Source organism: Typopeltis vanoorti, chromosome 18, assembly GCF_054136105.1.
Source record: "Typopeltis vanoorti isolate ZY-2024b chromosome 18, IOZ_Tvanoo_1.0, whole genome shotgun sequence".
NCBI lineage: Eukaryota > Metazoa > Arthropoda > Arachnida > Uropygi > Thelyphonidae > Typopeltis > Typopeltis vanoorti.
In genome coordinates, this window is record NC_143566.1 from 50,850,783 (window position 1) to 50,867,501 (window position 16,719).

The 16,719-nt window shown below is 35.3% G+C and overlaps 1 protein-coding gene across 1 annotated transcript in view; it reads right to left on the reverse strand.

The window, feature by feature from the left end:
• Positions 1–16,719, reverse strand: part of LOC150096664 (uncharacterized) — a 111,663-nt gene that overhangs the window by 59,150 nt on the left and 35,794 nt on the right. Inside the window, exon 3 of the mRNA XM_090408289.1 lies at positions 6,345–6,499. Coding sequence (XP_090264415.1) covers positions 6,345–6,499 — 155 coding nt within the window. The remainder of the gene's footprint in view (positions 1–6,344; positions 6,500–16,719) is intronic.

Below are 16,719 nucleotides of genomic sequence, written 5' to 3' on the forward strand. Positions count from 1 at the left end.
AACACAAAACTTCATACTGAAAAACTTATCATGAGAAGATTTGTGCTTTAGGATAAGAGTACTCCCTAATCCTCCATATTCTTCTGCCATTTCTCCAAGCAATTATCATATTTTCTTGGCACCAGACAATCGCATGCAAAATAGACAGTTCCGCAAAAAACAGAGATTGAAGCAGAGGTTGTTAGGTTTATTACTTTTAAAGACAAAACGTTTTATAAAAGAAGAATTTACAAACTTGTATCTTGTTGGGAAAGAATTGTAGATTCTGAATTGATAATATTTTTCTCATTCCTCAATCACCTGTCTCCCCCCCTCTTGGAAACTATCTAATACAAATTCTAAATTTCACAAATGTTTGCAGAATATGGTTTTAGAAACACTGGTTTAGAGGATAATATCCAACTATCTAATGATGCAAAGTTGGGGGGGGGGCAATGAGCGAAATATCTGATATGGACTGTTCTGAACAGAACTGGTTTTATAGCAGTGTTTCTCAACCTGTGCTCTGCGACAATGGATATCTTCAGAAGTGCTAAGTGATACTTGGACAAAGTGTGTCGTGAGTTTACCCCAGTATTTATATATTTTTTGGAAACATTTTTTAATAATGGATAAGTGGCTTAGAACTAGGACTTTGAAAAGAAAAGCAAATGAAACAGTCGATGCTAACCCTAATTGTGATACACGTATTGTAACAGAGAGTAAATCTGATACTATTAAAGCAGAAGAAAAAAGTAGTTCAAAGAAAAAATACAGTAAGAAATATAATAATTCATATTTGGAATTCGGGTTTACTTGGTGTGGAGATAAAAGTGAACAGAAACCCCAATATGTTTTGAAGTGTTGTCGAACGAGAGCATGAAACTTGCAAAACTCCGACGACATTTAGAAACTAAATATTGTGATGTGAAAAATAAGCCAACTGAATTTTTCAGTGACGCTTAGAGACATTAAATCATGGGAAAGATATAGTTTCAATTAATAGCAAGTCACTGGAAACATCATATCTCTTGAGTTTGCATAGCAAAAACAGGGAAATCTCATTCTATATAACCTCATTCAGATGGGAAAATTTACTACTTCCAGCTATAAAAGATGTGGTAAAAACTATGTTTGGCAACAAGTTACTAAAAGATGATTCGATTCCTCTTTCAAATGACACTGTCGGTCACAGAATTAATGATATGGCAGGTGACATAGAATCTCAGTTAATCGAAAGAGTTAAGAAGAGCTCTTATTATGCTTTACAAATAGACGAGACTACTGATGTTACAAATGATGTGGAATTAATATGCTATGTAAGATATTCGCATAATAATAACTGATCAAAGGGATTCAGTGGGAAAAATGTATGGGATTCTGTCTGGATGGAGTTCTTGCCCTTACAGGCAGGCATACTAAGGTTGTTTCTAAGGTCAAGGAAGTAGCTCCAGATATGAATTGAGTATACTGTTTCATACAGAGGAGAAGCGTTAGCCTCCAAAGGAATGCCACCAGAATTTAAAACTATGCTATACAACGCTGTAAAGCTAGTTAATATTATTAAGACTTGACCGTTAAATAACAGGTTATTTTCAGTACTCTGCGATGAAATGGGCAGCTGAACATATATATAACTTTTGCTTCTTTCTGAAATTCGCTGGCTTTCCAGGGGCAAAGTACTAAGAAGGTTATTTCAATTAAGGCACGAAGTTTTATTGTTTGTAAATGAACATAATTCTGATTTTGCACCACTCCTTGTTGAAGAAGCATAGTTATTAACACTATTCTATCTTTCAGACATTTTTTTCAAAATTAAATGAACTAAATCTCTCCCTTCATAGAAATTCTTTAACTATTCTTGATGCCTACGACAAAATAAAAGCATTTGAGAAAAAACTGGTGTTATGTAAAAGACAGACAATTTGCACCTTTTCCAACATTGGAATCCTTTTTAGTGGAAAATTATATTTTTGTTTCTGAGTTTCTGGAAAGGGTTTGTGATCATCTCAAAACTCTGAAACAGAATTTTGAAACATATTTTCTGAATAACTTTTATAAGAAATTTCTGTGGGTTTGCGATTCATTTCAAGCTTACACTCATAAGAACGACCTTTCGATATCGGGGAAAAAAAAAAAAAAAAAAAAAAAAAAAAAAAAAAAAAAAAAACAGTTAATTCAGCTTTCAAGTGACAGTGGGATTAAAATGCAATTTTGTGATCTTCGATTTGATTCTGAATCTCGCCTTCAGTGAGAAGTGAATTTCAAGAATTATCTGAAGCAGCATTGAAAATTGTCATGCAGTTTTCCACAATCTATCTTTGCAAGAAAGGATTTTCATAGCTCCTTCAAATAAAAACAAAATACAGAAATTGTCTTAGTGTGTGTGTGTGTGTGCTGATCTTCGACTGAAGTTGACCAATATTGAGCCAGATATCTAGCAACTCTGCAAGAGCTGAGAAGCTGAACCATCTCATTAAAAGTAAGTAGTAACATAATCATATCATATTATTTATTTGTTTAATAAAAATTAAAACTTTGTTCAATGATGATACACTTTTAATCGTTTACTTCCAATTTAATTACCATATTTTTCAGACGATAAGATGCACCCCAAATTTATGAGACAATTTTTAGAAAAAAAAAATCTTATTATACAAATTCTTACTTAATTTTTATTTATTGTTACAATCATTTGTATTAGCAATATTCAGTTCATCTCCACTCTCGGTACTATCACTGGTCTTGTTAATGTCACTGTTCATATTACTTTTGTCTGAACTATTGTTGTCACTTCCTTCAAAAACTGCTTCATCTTCGGTACCATCCATCACATTACTTATCCCGCATTTCTTAAATGACTTTATAATCGCCTCTTCTTTCACAGCTTCCCATGAATTTTTCATCCAGGTACATACTTCTGAAATTGTTGGCCGTTTCATACATCCTGTTGCTTGTAACATTGTGATTTGGCTTTGTCATCCATTTGTTCCACTCTTCCCGCATAAAATTTTTGAATGGTTTATTAATAGATCCATCAAAGGCTTGTAATCGACTTGTAAGGCCTCCAAGGATGACAGCTAATTCTGTATTCGTTTTCTTTTAGAAGTTTTTTGGTTGATTCTGTTTCATGCACTCTGAATTGATTCCACACTAACATCACAGGCTTTTTAAACAATGCACCTGGATGTTTTGCCCATATCTTTTGTATCCATAATTTCATTCCTGTTTCGTCCATCCAGCCTTTATCTTGAACGTGGATAATAATGCCACGAGAAATTTCATTTCTTGGTAACATTTGTCACTTGAAGATTAAGATGGGGGATAGTTTTGTTCCGTCCACGTAACAAGCTAAGTGTGGCGAGTTTTTCCGTGACCTTGTTTTGACCGTTAAATAACAGGTTATTTTCTATTGATTTGGTGCCTTTTGAATCTACTGTCCGATTTGAAGGAACATCAAAAGTTAGAGGAATTTCATCCATGTTCACAATTTGATTAAGCTCAAAGTTAAATTTCTTTCTCGCTGATATGACAAATCTATGGAATTCTATAATTTTAGCTTCATAGTCAGTAGGCATTTTTTGGGCTAGAGTGGTTTTTGTGCGCATGCATAACCCGTGTCTTTTCATAAATCTAAAGCACCAAGACGGTGATCAGGAAAAATCCAAAATTCCATTAGTAGTTGCCCATTGTTTCGTTCAAAAATTATAATTTTCGTAGAAACAGTATTACCATGTTTCGATGATTTGTTACCCAATTTTTCATTTGTACTTCTAATTCTGGTAATTTTTCTAGGTGCGAATGGAATGTTTTCTTGTGTTTACATAGCAGTTTTAATTGTTACTCTTGTTTTCTCCACTCGCGAACCATTTTTTCTGTTGGTGGTGGACCAAAATGTCTTTCTTCTACTCTGTTTCCATATTGTTTTGCATAATTTATTACATTTAATTTATAACTCACGTTATATGAAAGTCTTTTTTGTTTTACGCTAATTTTTTCTAATTTTAAGATAAAAATTTTAACGACTTATAAAAAATAATTCAAATGAACCGTACAAAAGCACGTATGTTTACACATTAATGACTATTGACGCTCTAAATTGGTGATTCACCCACATGCAGCGAGATAACTTGGGTACCTACCTTCAGTGGCGTGCTTACTAATTTTATTAACATATTGCGCCAGTAATTGAACTTCGCTAACAGCTTCGGTACAGTGTAAAGATTCGTATTTTAATGTTACCTTCGGACCATAAGACGCATCCCAATTTTAAGTCGATTTTTTTATGTAAAAAGGTGCATCTTATGGTCTGAAAAATATGGTAATTATGTTTCCATATGTATTCGAAACATGCTTTTAGATTTATTATGTTATAAATGACATAGTTTTTCTCAAATGTTGGTAATCATCAGATAGGTTTTTTAAAAAAATTACATAACTTAGTGTTCCGTAGAATTGTTTTAGGAATTTTAATGATAATAAATGTGAGTTTAATGCTACTAAGATTCAAGTTATGTATTTTGGACTGAGAATATTACAGGCAGAGAAGCTGGAGACCTGGATGTGATGGTGGTTGGAGAGTAAAGTTTAGAGGCCACATTGCTAGTTAATCTTGAACATTGCGGTTATCTGACTTGACAAGAAGACTTAACGCTATTTTTTTTTTTTTTTATGCGACTCCACCCACCAAAAGTTGTAAACCTATAGTATATTAGAATACTGTGGGTGGGCTAAAGATTTATTTTTTATAACCTAGAAATCCTGTTCTAGAAACTAAACATGGAACTTTTTCAAGAAACTTCAAGCCTGCAATAAGTGGGGGCAGTGGTCTCCAAACGGACAATAAAATTCATCTCTTGCTAGATTCCAACTCACAGGCTGGTGGTTAGAAAGCAGTATGCTTACCATTTGGTAAATCAGTCCAGCCTAAAAAGAATAAGGAAGCTATTCTGCCACTTTACAAGCTTTTGATAAGACTGACCACATCTGCACTACTGTGTTCAGATATGGTGAACTGGATTCTGTGGAAATGGGTTGAAAAGATTCAGTGACAGAAAAGGAAGACGATATCTGGCTTAAAACACTGTATTTTGCATATGTGATCTTTAAAGTGTAAGAAACAGAGGGAAGAGTTTACAGCAGAGACAAGAGAATTTGCAACTCATGGAAGCATGTGGGGTCCAAGTTCTTCTGATAGTATATGGACAATGAGCAGGATGGGTTACTGATGAGTATTATAATGAGTCTTCAGTGAATGTGTTGAAGGTAGATATAAATATAAGTATTCAGATATTTAAGCTAGAGTGGGTCCTTTACTTGATGAGCTGCTGAACTTTTTGGTTTTCATGATGTAAACATTAAAAATGAAAACATTTTCAAACACTCCCATTTGCAAGGAATCTCCAAAGAATAAATGGAATGCTCTATTGGCTATACTCAGTGTTATAAAAACATCACGTGCAAGGCAATGGTGAGTACCGTAACATAATTATTAATTTACTATAAACAGAAGATAGGTAAAAAACATTTCCATTGCCCTCTGTGGGAACATGCCATCTCGATTTATTATTATTATTTTTTAATAATAATCTCATGAAACATTAGGCAACCTATTACCATCAATGTTAAGATTATGCAACTCAAGAATGCTGTTCTATAGAACATCAATACTTTTATAAAGTTACTTCAAATCTCAATAAGTGATGTGGTAGTCTCATACACCTGGCAATGAGGAAAACCACTTTTGTTAGTCCAAAACCAACTGGACTCTGATCCCCAACTTCTGCTGACTCAGGAGGAAACTACATGGTCTACAAACTATGCAGCTTTCAAGTGTGCCATATCAACATTCAGGCAGTCTCTTATTAATTTTTAAATGAGAAAATATTAATATGAAGCAAATGTTATTAGATTTCAAGGCAGGAAAAATTACATAATTATAAAATGTTTAAAATGTAGATCCACCACTGCATCTTGTAATATTAATTGGAAGCAACTGAAGAATTTTAGTAGTATAAAATGGAAAAGATCACATCAGTAAATCTAAATGGCCTTTAAATCAAGGTTATGAATTACTCTCAGTCCATTCATGATATATGTGCTGGGTTCCCAACTTTTCATGAGGAATAATAAAAATCAATTAGCATGCAAGTTTGAAAACAATGTTTTTGTAATAAACAGAGTGATTATCCAAATTTATCTCACTTCAATAGCATTTTATATAAAGTAGACATGTAAAAAGATGAATCAAACAGTAATGGAATTGATACTAGGAAAGTTAATGTAACTAGAATGTAGCACACAAAAACCACTCTGACAAGTTCAGTGAATTAATAGAACAATATTTATATCTTCAGTGTGCTTACCTTTGCTTGTATTTCTTCATCTGGCTGAACAGTTGGTATACTTTTACGCTTCTTTTTTTTCTTTTTCTTATCTTCATTATTTGTAATCATTTTATCTACAGACTCAGGTACTTCAGCTTCTTGAACATCATGTAGTTCTTCTGCTTTAGTCTCCACTACAAAATAAATTTTAATAATCTATGTATTAATAAATAATCATCATCATCAAATTCCTGCCATGTACCCTCAAGGGGTGTACAGGATATGACAGTACTACATGAAAAAATTACATCATTACTAACTTCCTATCTACAATTTTCCTCCAAATCAGTCTGTTACTTGTCAAGACTCCAACATCATCAGATCTTATATTTCTATCCTCTAAAGCACTTTGTAACGTATCAATCCACCTATATCTTGGTCTTCCTCTGGGTCGTTTTCCTGCCAAACTGGCAGAGAACACTTGTTTTGCTAATCTTTCCTCTCCCATTCTATTTAAGTGACCATACCACCTGAGATTAGCTCTGCTAATGCATTCCTGGATGCTGACAATGTCAAGTTCTTTCCTAATATCCTCATTTTTAATATGATATTGCCATTGATGCCATCTGTTCACGCCTCTAATCTTTCTCAGGACTCTCATATCTGCGGTCGCTAGTCTTTGGTCAAGTGTTTTACTTCTGACCGAGCTCTCAGATCCATAAGTTAAAACTGGTTTGAACACTGTTTTGTATACAGCTAATTTCGTATTCCGACTAATTTCTCTCTTATTCCATATGAATTTATTCAATTGACTTCCCACCATACCAGCTTTGCTGATTCTGTTGTCTATTTCTATATTTAATTTACCAACTTCAGTAAAAATCGTGCCTAAGTAGCTGAAATGTTTTACTTATTCCACAGGTTCTCCGTTCACAACACAGTTGACATTTTCAATGATTCTGTCTATTTTCATTGTCTTTGTCTTTTTATTGCTGACCTTCATATCATATCTATTACAACAGCTATTCAATTTAGTCAGAGAATCTTGCAGACTTGTAGCAGATTTATTTAGAAGTATAACATCATCCGCATAAAGCAAAGAGCTGACATTAACATCTCCAATTTTGATATCAGGTTTAATACCACTTTCCTTCATAATGTGATCCATATAGATAATGAATAACAGAGGGGATAATGTACATCCTTATCTCACACCAGATTTAACATTAAACCATCTTCCTGTACTTTCTTCAATTCTAAGTGCTGACTTACAACTCAAATAAAGACTAAGTATTGCTTGATATAATGCCCCATTGACACCATATGCTGTAGCGTATTGAATAGCTTCTCTCTTGGCACCTTGTCATATGCCTTTTCCAAATCGACAAAACTTAAATACAGATCTTTGTTATATTCCCATGCTTTCTCGACTATTTGTTGTAAAGTGAAGATCTGATCCTGACAGCCTCTATTTGGCCTGAATCCAGCTTGTTCTTCACCAAGCTTTTCTTCCACAATTCTTCTCAACCGTTTCTCAAGTATACTTGCATAGATCTTGCCAGGAACACTTAGTAGGGAAATACCTCTGTAATTCTCACATTCAGTTTTATTTCCCTTTTTATATATGGGTACTATGAGAGCTCTACTCCAATCATCGGGAATTTGTCCCTCTGTCCAGGCTTTCTGAATTATGCAGTGCAGCCACTATAAGACTTTCATACCACCATACTTCAGCATTTCTGGTCGAATATCATTTACTCCTGCTGCCTTTCCACATTTCAAGCCTTTGATGGCTTTTTCTACTTCAAGTATGGATATGTATACCTGACTGCATGCCTGGTCAGTGTTTTTTTATCACTGTGCTGTCATCACTGCTTGTTTCATTTAGCAGTTTTTCAAAGTATTTACTCCATACTTCAAGGATATCTTTTTCTACCATTTTCATGTCACCTTTATCATCTCTAACTCCTTTTACAGCACTCTTTCCTCCATTCCTAAGCTTCTTCAACAACCTCTAGAATATTTTCCCACCTTCTTGATATTTATTTTCTATATTCTTGCCAAAGTCCTCCCATGACTTTTGTTTAGCTAGTTTTACACACTGTTTAGCTTTCTTACATTTGTCTTTGTATTCTGTAAGAGTAAAAGCTGACTTATTTGCCAGGAACTTTTGATATGCTTTCTTCTTTTCCTTCACTGCCTCTTTAACTTCCTGTGTCCACCAGGGAGTTCTGATTTTTTTATCCTTGCACACAACCTCACCACTTGCCTCTCTGGCAGAATCAATCAATGTTTTCTTGAGAGTTTGCCACTGAATGTCCAAGGTTTGATTCCTGTTCTCAAACTCTTTCATTTTCTTTTCAATAATCTTTCTGTATTTTAGTCTACAGTTCACATCTGAGAGCTGCTCAACTTTTATTCGCTTTAAAACTTTCGTACATGTTATTCTTTTCCATATGAAATTCAATGTTATCCTGCTCAAGACTAAATAGTGATCACCTCCAATTTCAAATCCTCTGTACACTCTGGTGTCCTGCACCAGGGAGAAAACATCACTATCAACAATAACATAGTCAATGACACTTTTCTTATTCCTAGCCTCTTCTCTCCATGTGAATTTGTGCACATTTTTATGTTGGAACATGGTGTTAGTAATAACCAGTCCATGTCCTGAGCAGAAATCCAACAGATATTTGCCATTATTATTAGCTTTGCTCTTTTCTCCAAATTTTCCCAAAATATTTTTGTATGTCTCAATCATTTCCTACTCTGCTATTTAGATCCCCCAACAAGGACCAACTTTACCTTTTTCATTGTGTCAGTTGCTTTTTCTAAAGCATCAAAAAATTCCTCCACTTCTACCTTAGTAGAACCTTCTGTGGGACCATAGGCACAAATAAGTCTCATTGTCCAGTTCCCCATTCTCATATTTGCCCACATGACTCTACTTGAGACTGACTGCCATTCAAGAAGATTAGCCTCATATTGTGTTGAATACTACGACTACTCCTTTTCCTTGATTGTCATTGCCTGAATACAACATTTTGTATTTATTGCTCAGAAAGATCTCACCAGTTTTGGTCTTTTTTGTTTCAGTCACCCCTATTATGTCGATCTGGTACTTATCTAATTCCTCAGCTAGCTCCATTTCTTTGCCATTCAGGCTTCTTACGTTGATAGTACTGATCTTTAACTCTGGTGATGTTGCGTTGGGGTTTGTTTTCAGATTTGTTCCAGCAGCTGACTTTTCGCTGTTCGCCCTGGTTCCCTGGCGAAAACAACGGGGGCCTTGTTTAACCGGGCGATGCCCCAGCCGGCATGAAATATTGTCATGTTGTACCATCATTTTTTATTTTGGTTTAACCAATAAGAATACAATTTGGTCGGCTAAATCCCAAATTGCCAGCCCATCCTCGTTTGTTCAGTATCAAAGTAGATACCCAACAGGGTGCACCACGAGAAGGTGAGGATTGGACATTAGGTCAGAAGCCCTGGTCGGTTCTCTGCATTCCTTTAAAGGCTATGTGGAGGTCTCCTCTCAGTTATACAGCTTTGACCCTTAAGAACCCCCATTTAATTTGATTAAAAATTGGTAATAAAAATTCTTTATTTTGAAATACTTTCTTCAAAATACAGATCTAATTTAAAAAATATTACATGACTTAAAACTTTTTAAAGTGATACCTCATCGTTTTCTTGTCAAAAAAATTCCTGCACTTCTAAACTTTTCATAAAACAAAACTGACTCAAAATTATATTTCAAATCAAACTAAGAAAAACAGCACACAGGTTTTATTTTAAAAATTAAAACTTTTAAATTTCTAACTTAGTATATTAATGTGTTGCAAGTCTTTTTATTGCTATATTATATTGAAATAAGTGGATGAAATATGAAGTAGATGAGGGAATTATTATTACGTAATACCTCCAGGGAGTCCAAAGACTCATTGAGGGAGGGCACCTACTCTACAACTCTGTCTCCACCGCTCACAATCCACCCACTACAATGAACTGCAACTACCACCCATCATCACCACTAATATTTTCCAGACAATCACAAACATCCATGGCAACAGCAAGGATTCGAACCAGCAGCCTTTTTGCTGGAGAACAGATACGTGGACCACTCAGCCAATCAGGCCGAATTATGGTCAAAAATAAACGATAATATTGATCATTGCTTCCCCTCACCCCTGAGAAGATCTCACATCTCTCAGGGACACTCAAAGCAGCTTGAAAACCACTGCCTTGAAATATACAGAGAAGACTCGCTGAGGAAAGTGTTTTATTTATAGGTTAAATAAGTAGTTTTTGGAAGAATGATGGATAATGAACTCTTCAACTGGAAGAGTTATATTTCATTTCCCATCATTCTAGATTCACAATATTCAACAAATAAAATATACTGAATATTGTGAAAATATATACGATAGTGGTATGAAAAGTTCTCAGCTTCGACCGTAGATGGCAACACTATCACCATGATTTTTTTTCCCCTAAGTTGGTACATTTGTCATAAGCATCCACGTGAAATTGCAAGTCATTCTATTGAGTAGCTTGTTTTATACAGCTGTCGAAAGCAAAAGTGTTGTCTGTATCCCTTGAAACAGATAAAATTGAGTATCATGCAGTTATAAAATTCTTCATAAAAGAAGGTTTAAAGCTAAAAGAAATTCATTCGAAGTTCATAAATGTTTATGGGCACTTCTCCTTCGTTTTTGACAATTAAGAAATGGACTGCCTAGTTTAAACCTGGCCCTGCCAGCCTTGAAGATGATCCATATGAAGGACGTCTAAAAAGTGTAACAACACCAGAAATCATTGATCAAGTGCACGATATGGTATTGGATGACCGGTGGAGTCAAAGTGCGTGAAATTGCTTAGACTATAGGCATTTCAAAAGAACGTGTAGGATATATTTTGCATGAAGAATTAAATATGAAATAGCGTTGCGCAAGATGAGTTCCATGCTTGCTCACACCAGATCAAAAACGCACTCGCATGAAAATCTCTGAACAGTGCTTGGAGTGTTTTAAAAAGAATAAATCTGATTTTATGCATCGATTTATTACTATGGATGAGACAACGGCAGTCCAAACAATGGACAGAAGCCGGTTGTTCAGCGCCAAAGAAGACAAAGTCGGTTCCATCAGCAGGAAAGGTCAAGGCATCGATGTTTTGGGATGCTAAAGGCATTTTGTTTATTAATTATCATGAAAAGGGTAAAAGAATAACTGGGGAATATTATTCCGATCTTTTAACCAGACCAGACGAAAAAATTCATGAGAAAAGGCCTGTCATCAGGACAATGACCTGCCTATTGTGTATCCCATCTATTGTGTTTAAAAATTGTGTCCCAGAGCTAACACCTATCCTGTATCATCTCTTCAATCTATCGTATTTAACTGGCATTTACCTGACAACATGGAAACAGGTCCACATCCAGCCCATCCCAAAAAAAAACGAGATAAAAGTCAACCATCAAACTACAATCCAAATGCTCTCATTTCTGTTCTCTCAAAATTATGGAGAACGTCATCAACAACCAACTCTTGAACCACCTAGAGACATACCAACTAACAGTGACCAGCAGTATGGATTCTGCCACTCGCGATCTACAGCTAATCTTCTTGCTTTCACCACCCACCTATGGACAGAGGCAATGGAGAAATTTGGAAAAACTCATGTGGTTGCTCTTGACATCTATAAGGCATTTCATTGGGTTCGGAACAGGGGCTTATTCACCAAACTGCCATCATATGGTCTGCCTTCCTCACTCTGCAACTGGATCGGCAACTTTCTCACTAGTTGCTCACATATCATGGCAGATAGCTTACTCACTTCAGTTTTCCCCAACAATGCAGGAGTACCCCAGAGTTCTGTTCTTTCAAACACTCTCTTCCTCTTGTATATAAATGACCTGCTCTCATAGACTTCCAATCCTATCCATAGATTTGCTGATGACAGTACACTACATTCCTCATTTTCATTCAACAAGCCTTGTAGTGCTCAAATATTAGAATCCTCAAGATCTACCACAGCCAGGGAACTGAACTCAGATCTCCTAGTTGGGCAAGGACACCCTTGTAAACTTCAATGCCACCAAAACTCAGTTCTGTGTGATCTCTCGCAAGAAAGAACTCCCATCCCTTCCCTGTGCCTTTAGTAATACTGAGATATCCAAACGTAATCAGATTTCCATTCTTGGACTGACCTCCACCTCTAATCTTTCCTGGCACAACCATATTTCAACTATATCTTCTTCATTTGCTAACTCTATACAAAGCCCAAATTTGCCCAGCCATGGAATATTGCTCCTATATTTGGGGTGGTGCACCAAAATCATCTCTAAGATTGCTCGATTCTATCCAGAGAGGGCAATCTGGCTAATTAACGATCAATCCCTCCCTCCATCTCTCACAGACATTTAGTTTCTGCCTTGTGCCTCATTTACAGATACTTTCATGACCAGTACTCTGCTGAATTGGCCACTATTATTCCTCCAAAATCATTAAAACACTGCTAACCATCACCCCTTTACAGTCCGTCTTAAAACTGATCGAAACAACTTCACTGCCTACTCTTTTATTTTATCTACTTCTGTCCTTTAGAACAGTCTCCCCCCCCCCTTCCTATCCTCCAAGACTAGCTGTTCAAGCAAAACTTAAAAGGACTTCTATTTTCTTCTATTCTTCTTGCCCATGTATGGCACTAGTGTGCTATAAGTCTTGTGGCCTTTCCTGTGTGAATCAGATATTAAAAAACTATATTTGAAGTGTAAGTCAGCAGTTAAAAATAAAAGAGATACAGGATTGTTACTGGTGATTATTTAGAATTTCAGATGAATCAACTGAGGCCACACAGCCTCATGTTATGAGGGTGGTCTGAAAGGTTCTCGGCATAACAATGAAAAAACAAATTTATAATTTCAAAATTATTTTTATTTTTCAACATAATATCCCTTAAGACTAATACATTTATTCCAGCAATGCTCCAGCGCCATTATCCCATCCCTGTAGTGATTCTCAGTAAGATCTGCAAAATACCCCTCTACAGCTGCAATCACCTCTTAATTTGAAGAATTTGAAAAACGCTGACCAGCGAGGAAGAGTTTAGGTTTGTGGGAAGAGATAGAAGTCAGAGGGAGTCAAATCTGGGAAATAAGGTGGATGTTCCAACAATTCATAGTGCAGATCCCTTAATTTTCACATTGCTAAATTACATTCGTGGGCAGGTGCATTGTCCTGATGAAAGATGATTTTTTCCTTCTGCAAACCGGATCTTTTCTCATTAATTTTTTCGTCTGGTCTGGTTAAAAGATCGGAATAATATTCCCCAGTTATTCTTTTAACCTTTTCAAGATAATTAATAAACAAAATGCCTTTAGCATCCCAAAACACTGATGCCATGACCTTTCCTGCTGATGGAACTGACTTTGTCTTCTTTGGCACTGAACAACTGGTTTCTGTCCACTGTTTTGACTGCTCTTTGGATTCTGGTGTGTAATGGTGAATCCAAGTCTCATCCATAGTAATAAATCAATGCACAATATCAGTTTTATTCATATGCAATTCTTCATGCAAAATATATCCTACACGTTCTTTTGAAATGCATATAGTCTCAGCACTTTCATGCACTTTGACTCACTGGTCATCCAATACCATATCATGCACTTGATCAATGATTTCTGGTGTTGTTACACTTTTGGACATCCTTCACGTGGATCATCTTCAAGGCTGGTATGGCCACATTTAAACTTGGCAGCCCATTTCTTAATGGTTGAAAACGAAAGAGAAGAGTGCCCATAAACTTTAACGAACTTCGAATGAATTTCTTTTAGCTTTAAACCTTCTTTTACAAAGAATTTTATAAACACACGATACTCAATTTTATCCATTTCAAGGGATACAGACAACACAAACTACTTAATAGGGTGACTTGCAATTTCACATGGATGGTTATGACAGATGTACCAACTTAGATAAAAAAAAATCGTGCCGATAGCGTTGACTTCTATGGTCGAGGCTGAAAACTTTTCACCCCCCCCCCCTTGTAATACAATGGCTATGAAGCCAGCATATCAATGTCTATTAGTTACATGTTTTCTTCTTGGTTTGCATGTTTTTCAGGATGAAAAACCCTAATTTTCAGCAGAGAAAACCCAGTCATCCCTACCTGAAACCAGTTAACTCACCTTCAGATGAAAACAGAGATGGAGGAAGATGTATGACAAGGGTGAACATTATCTGTTATTCACCAGATATGGAGCACATTAGGAGAAATGGCATTAAACCGAATATTAAAACTGCATGTATAAATTTCAGTTCCATACTGTATAAAGAGCTTAAATAAATCTAGTACAAGTCTGCAAGATTCTTCAGTACACTGAATAACTAATATAACAAATTTGGCATGAAAATCAGCAATAAAATACATGTAAAGAGACTGGAACAGAGGAAATATCATCAACTGCATTTTGAATGGAAACTTTTGTGCCTGAATAGCAAAATATTTGCATTATGCTATTTGGGTACAATTTCTAGAAAATGAGGTAAATTAAATATGGAAACAGACAACAAAATAAGCAAAACTGGTATAGTAGGGAGTCAAATAAATAAATTTAAATGGAGAAATTTATCAAAACACTAAAGTAGCTATACAGAAGACTGTATTCAACCCAATTTTAATTGGTTTGAATACTTCCTTCTATACAGCTTCAGTATAGAGCTGGGTTAGAAATAAAATGCAGATATGAAAAGAAATAAAACGCATATGAGAGCTCAAAGCAAAATTAAGGTGATGATCAGATGGCAACAATGGCAGAATCATTAAAAATGAAGATATTAATGAAGGAACTTGATAATGTCAGCATTCAGGAATGTGCAAGAAGAGCTTAAGTGTTATGATCACTTAAAGGATGATTAGCAAAACAAGTGTTTTTGCCAGCATGACAGGGAAAGGAGCCAGGGAAGACCAATATAAGACACCATAATACTGGAGTTACAGATAACAGAATAATTATTGACAAGGAGGAAAACTGTTGACAGGAAGTTAGTGATGATGTAAACTTTTTTCATGTAGTACTATCATAATATCCTATAAATCCTCTGGGGTGCATATCAGGAATGTGATGATGATGGTCTTGAAGGCACCAGTTACACCCTGCTCTAGACCGAGGTGGAATTTTATGAACATGTTAAAGGAACAAATATTGTAAGTATGAGTGGTTGTAAGTCAAGGAATGAGAGTATAACCATAATAATTAATAATAACAAATAGCACCCATGTAGCATAATCAATATAGTACGCCTACAGATACGAGACCTTTCGACACTTCTGTGCATGTCTAAAGAAGTAGAACCCATTCCGATAATAGGGTAATCAATCCGTATTACAGGTTGGAAAATTAACTTCTCTTTTATGATCATTGCAGTTTTTAAAGTGGTAACTATTTTGCTTGTATAACAGTTGGAAAATTTTACGTATAAAGCACACGATTTCGCATGTTGGTGACCAATTCGTACATCGCCTTATTTCTTTTTCCTCTTCAACATGAATTGACTCTTCTTGGCAGTCTTCCAACGATGTGGTCGGACTATAACAATGCTGTCTTTGCTGGAAAGACTTCGGTTTGAATCCCATAAGGATTTTCAGTTGAAGTTCGTTAGCCAGTATCCTAAAGGTGGCAGAACTGTTTTCACCTGCTGAAGTGGCAAATCACCTAGGAATGAATGCAGCTGATAGACACAGCAAAGAATATAACTGCTCTATATCAGAGAAACCAAATTATTTATGTAAAGTGGTCTTTGAGCATAATTCATTAAGGAATGAAACGAAAGTTGTTCATGCAAAAAATAAAAACCAATCCTTTTAAAAAGTAAAAAGGTGAAAGTATTTATGACCATTATTCCTCTGGTCAAGGGTGAATGCTTTGTAACCTTTTCACTTTTAAATGATTGGTTTTTATTTTTTGTATGAGAAAGACTTTCCTATATTTTAATTATAACAGAGGAATCATTCCACCCTCTCCAGATTAATATTCCATAATTAATGGCTAATGTAGCATCTACTAAATAAAGTTATCTGATTAGTGCATAAAACCTCAGTCTTCATCTAGTATGATTCAAAAGAAGTTATTTGCTTTGACTTGATCAGAATTCAATCAATTTTGTCATTTAGAAATCTTTATTTATTTTTTAATTTTTGTCATGATATATTTTTCTGAATATAATTAAAGATATTTCAAAATTATATGAAATGATACAGAAATCTATAATAATCAGTTGGTATTTTTTATTGAAAAAAAAAAAAAAAAAAATGTTAATCTTCACTTAATCTCCAGCCCAAAAAAGGCAGCATGCATGCATGCATTAGCTGCATACACAAATTTTTGCTTTCAGAATTTCTAATTCAC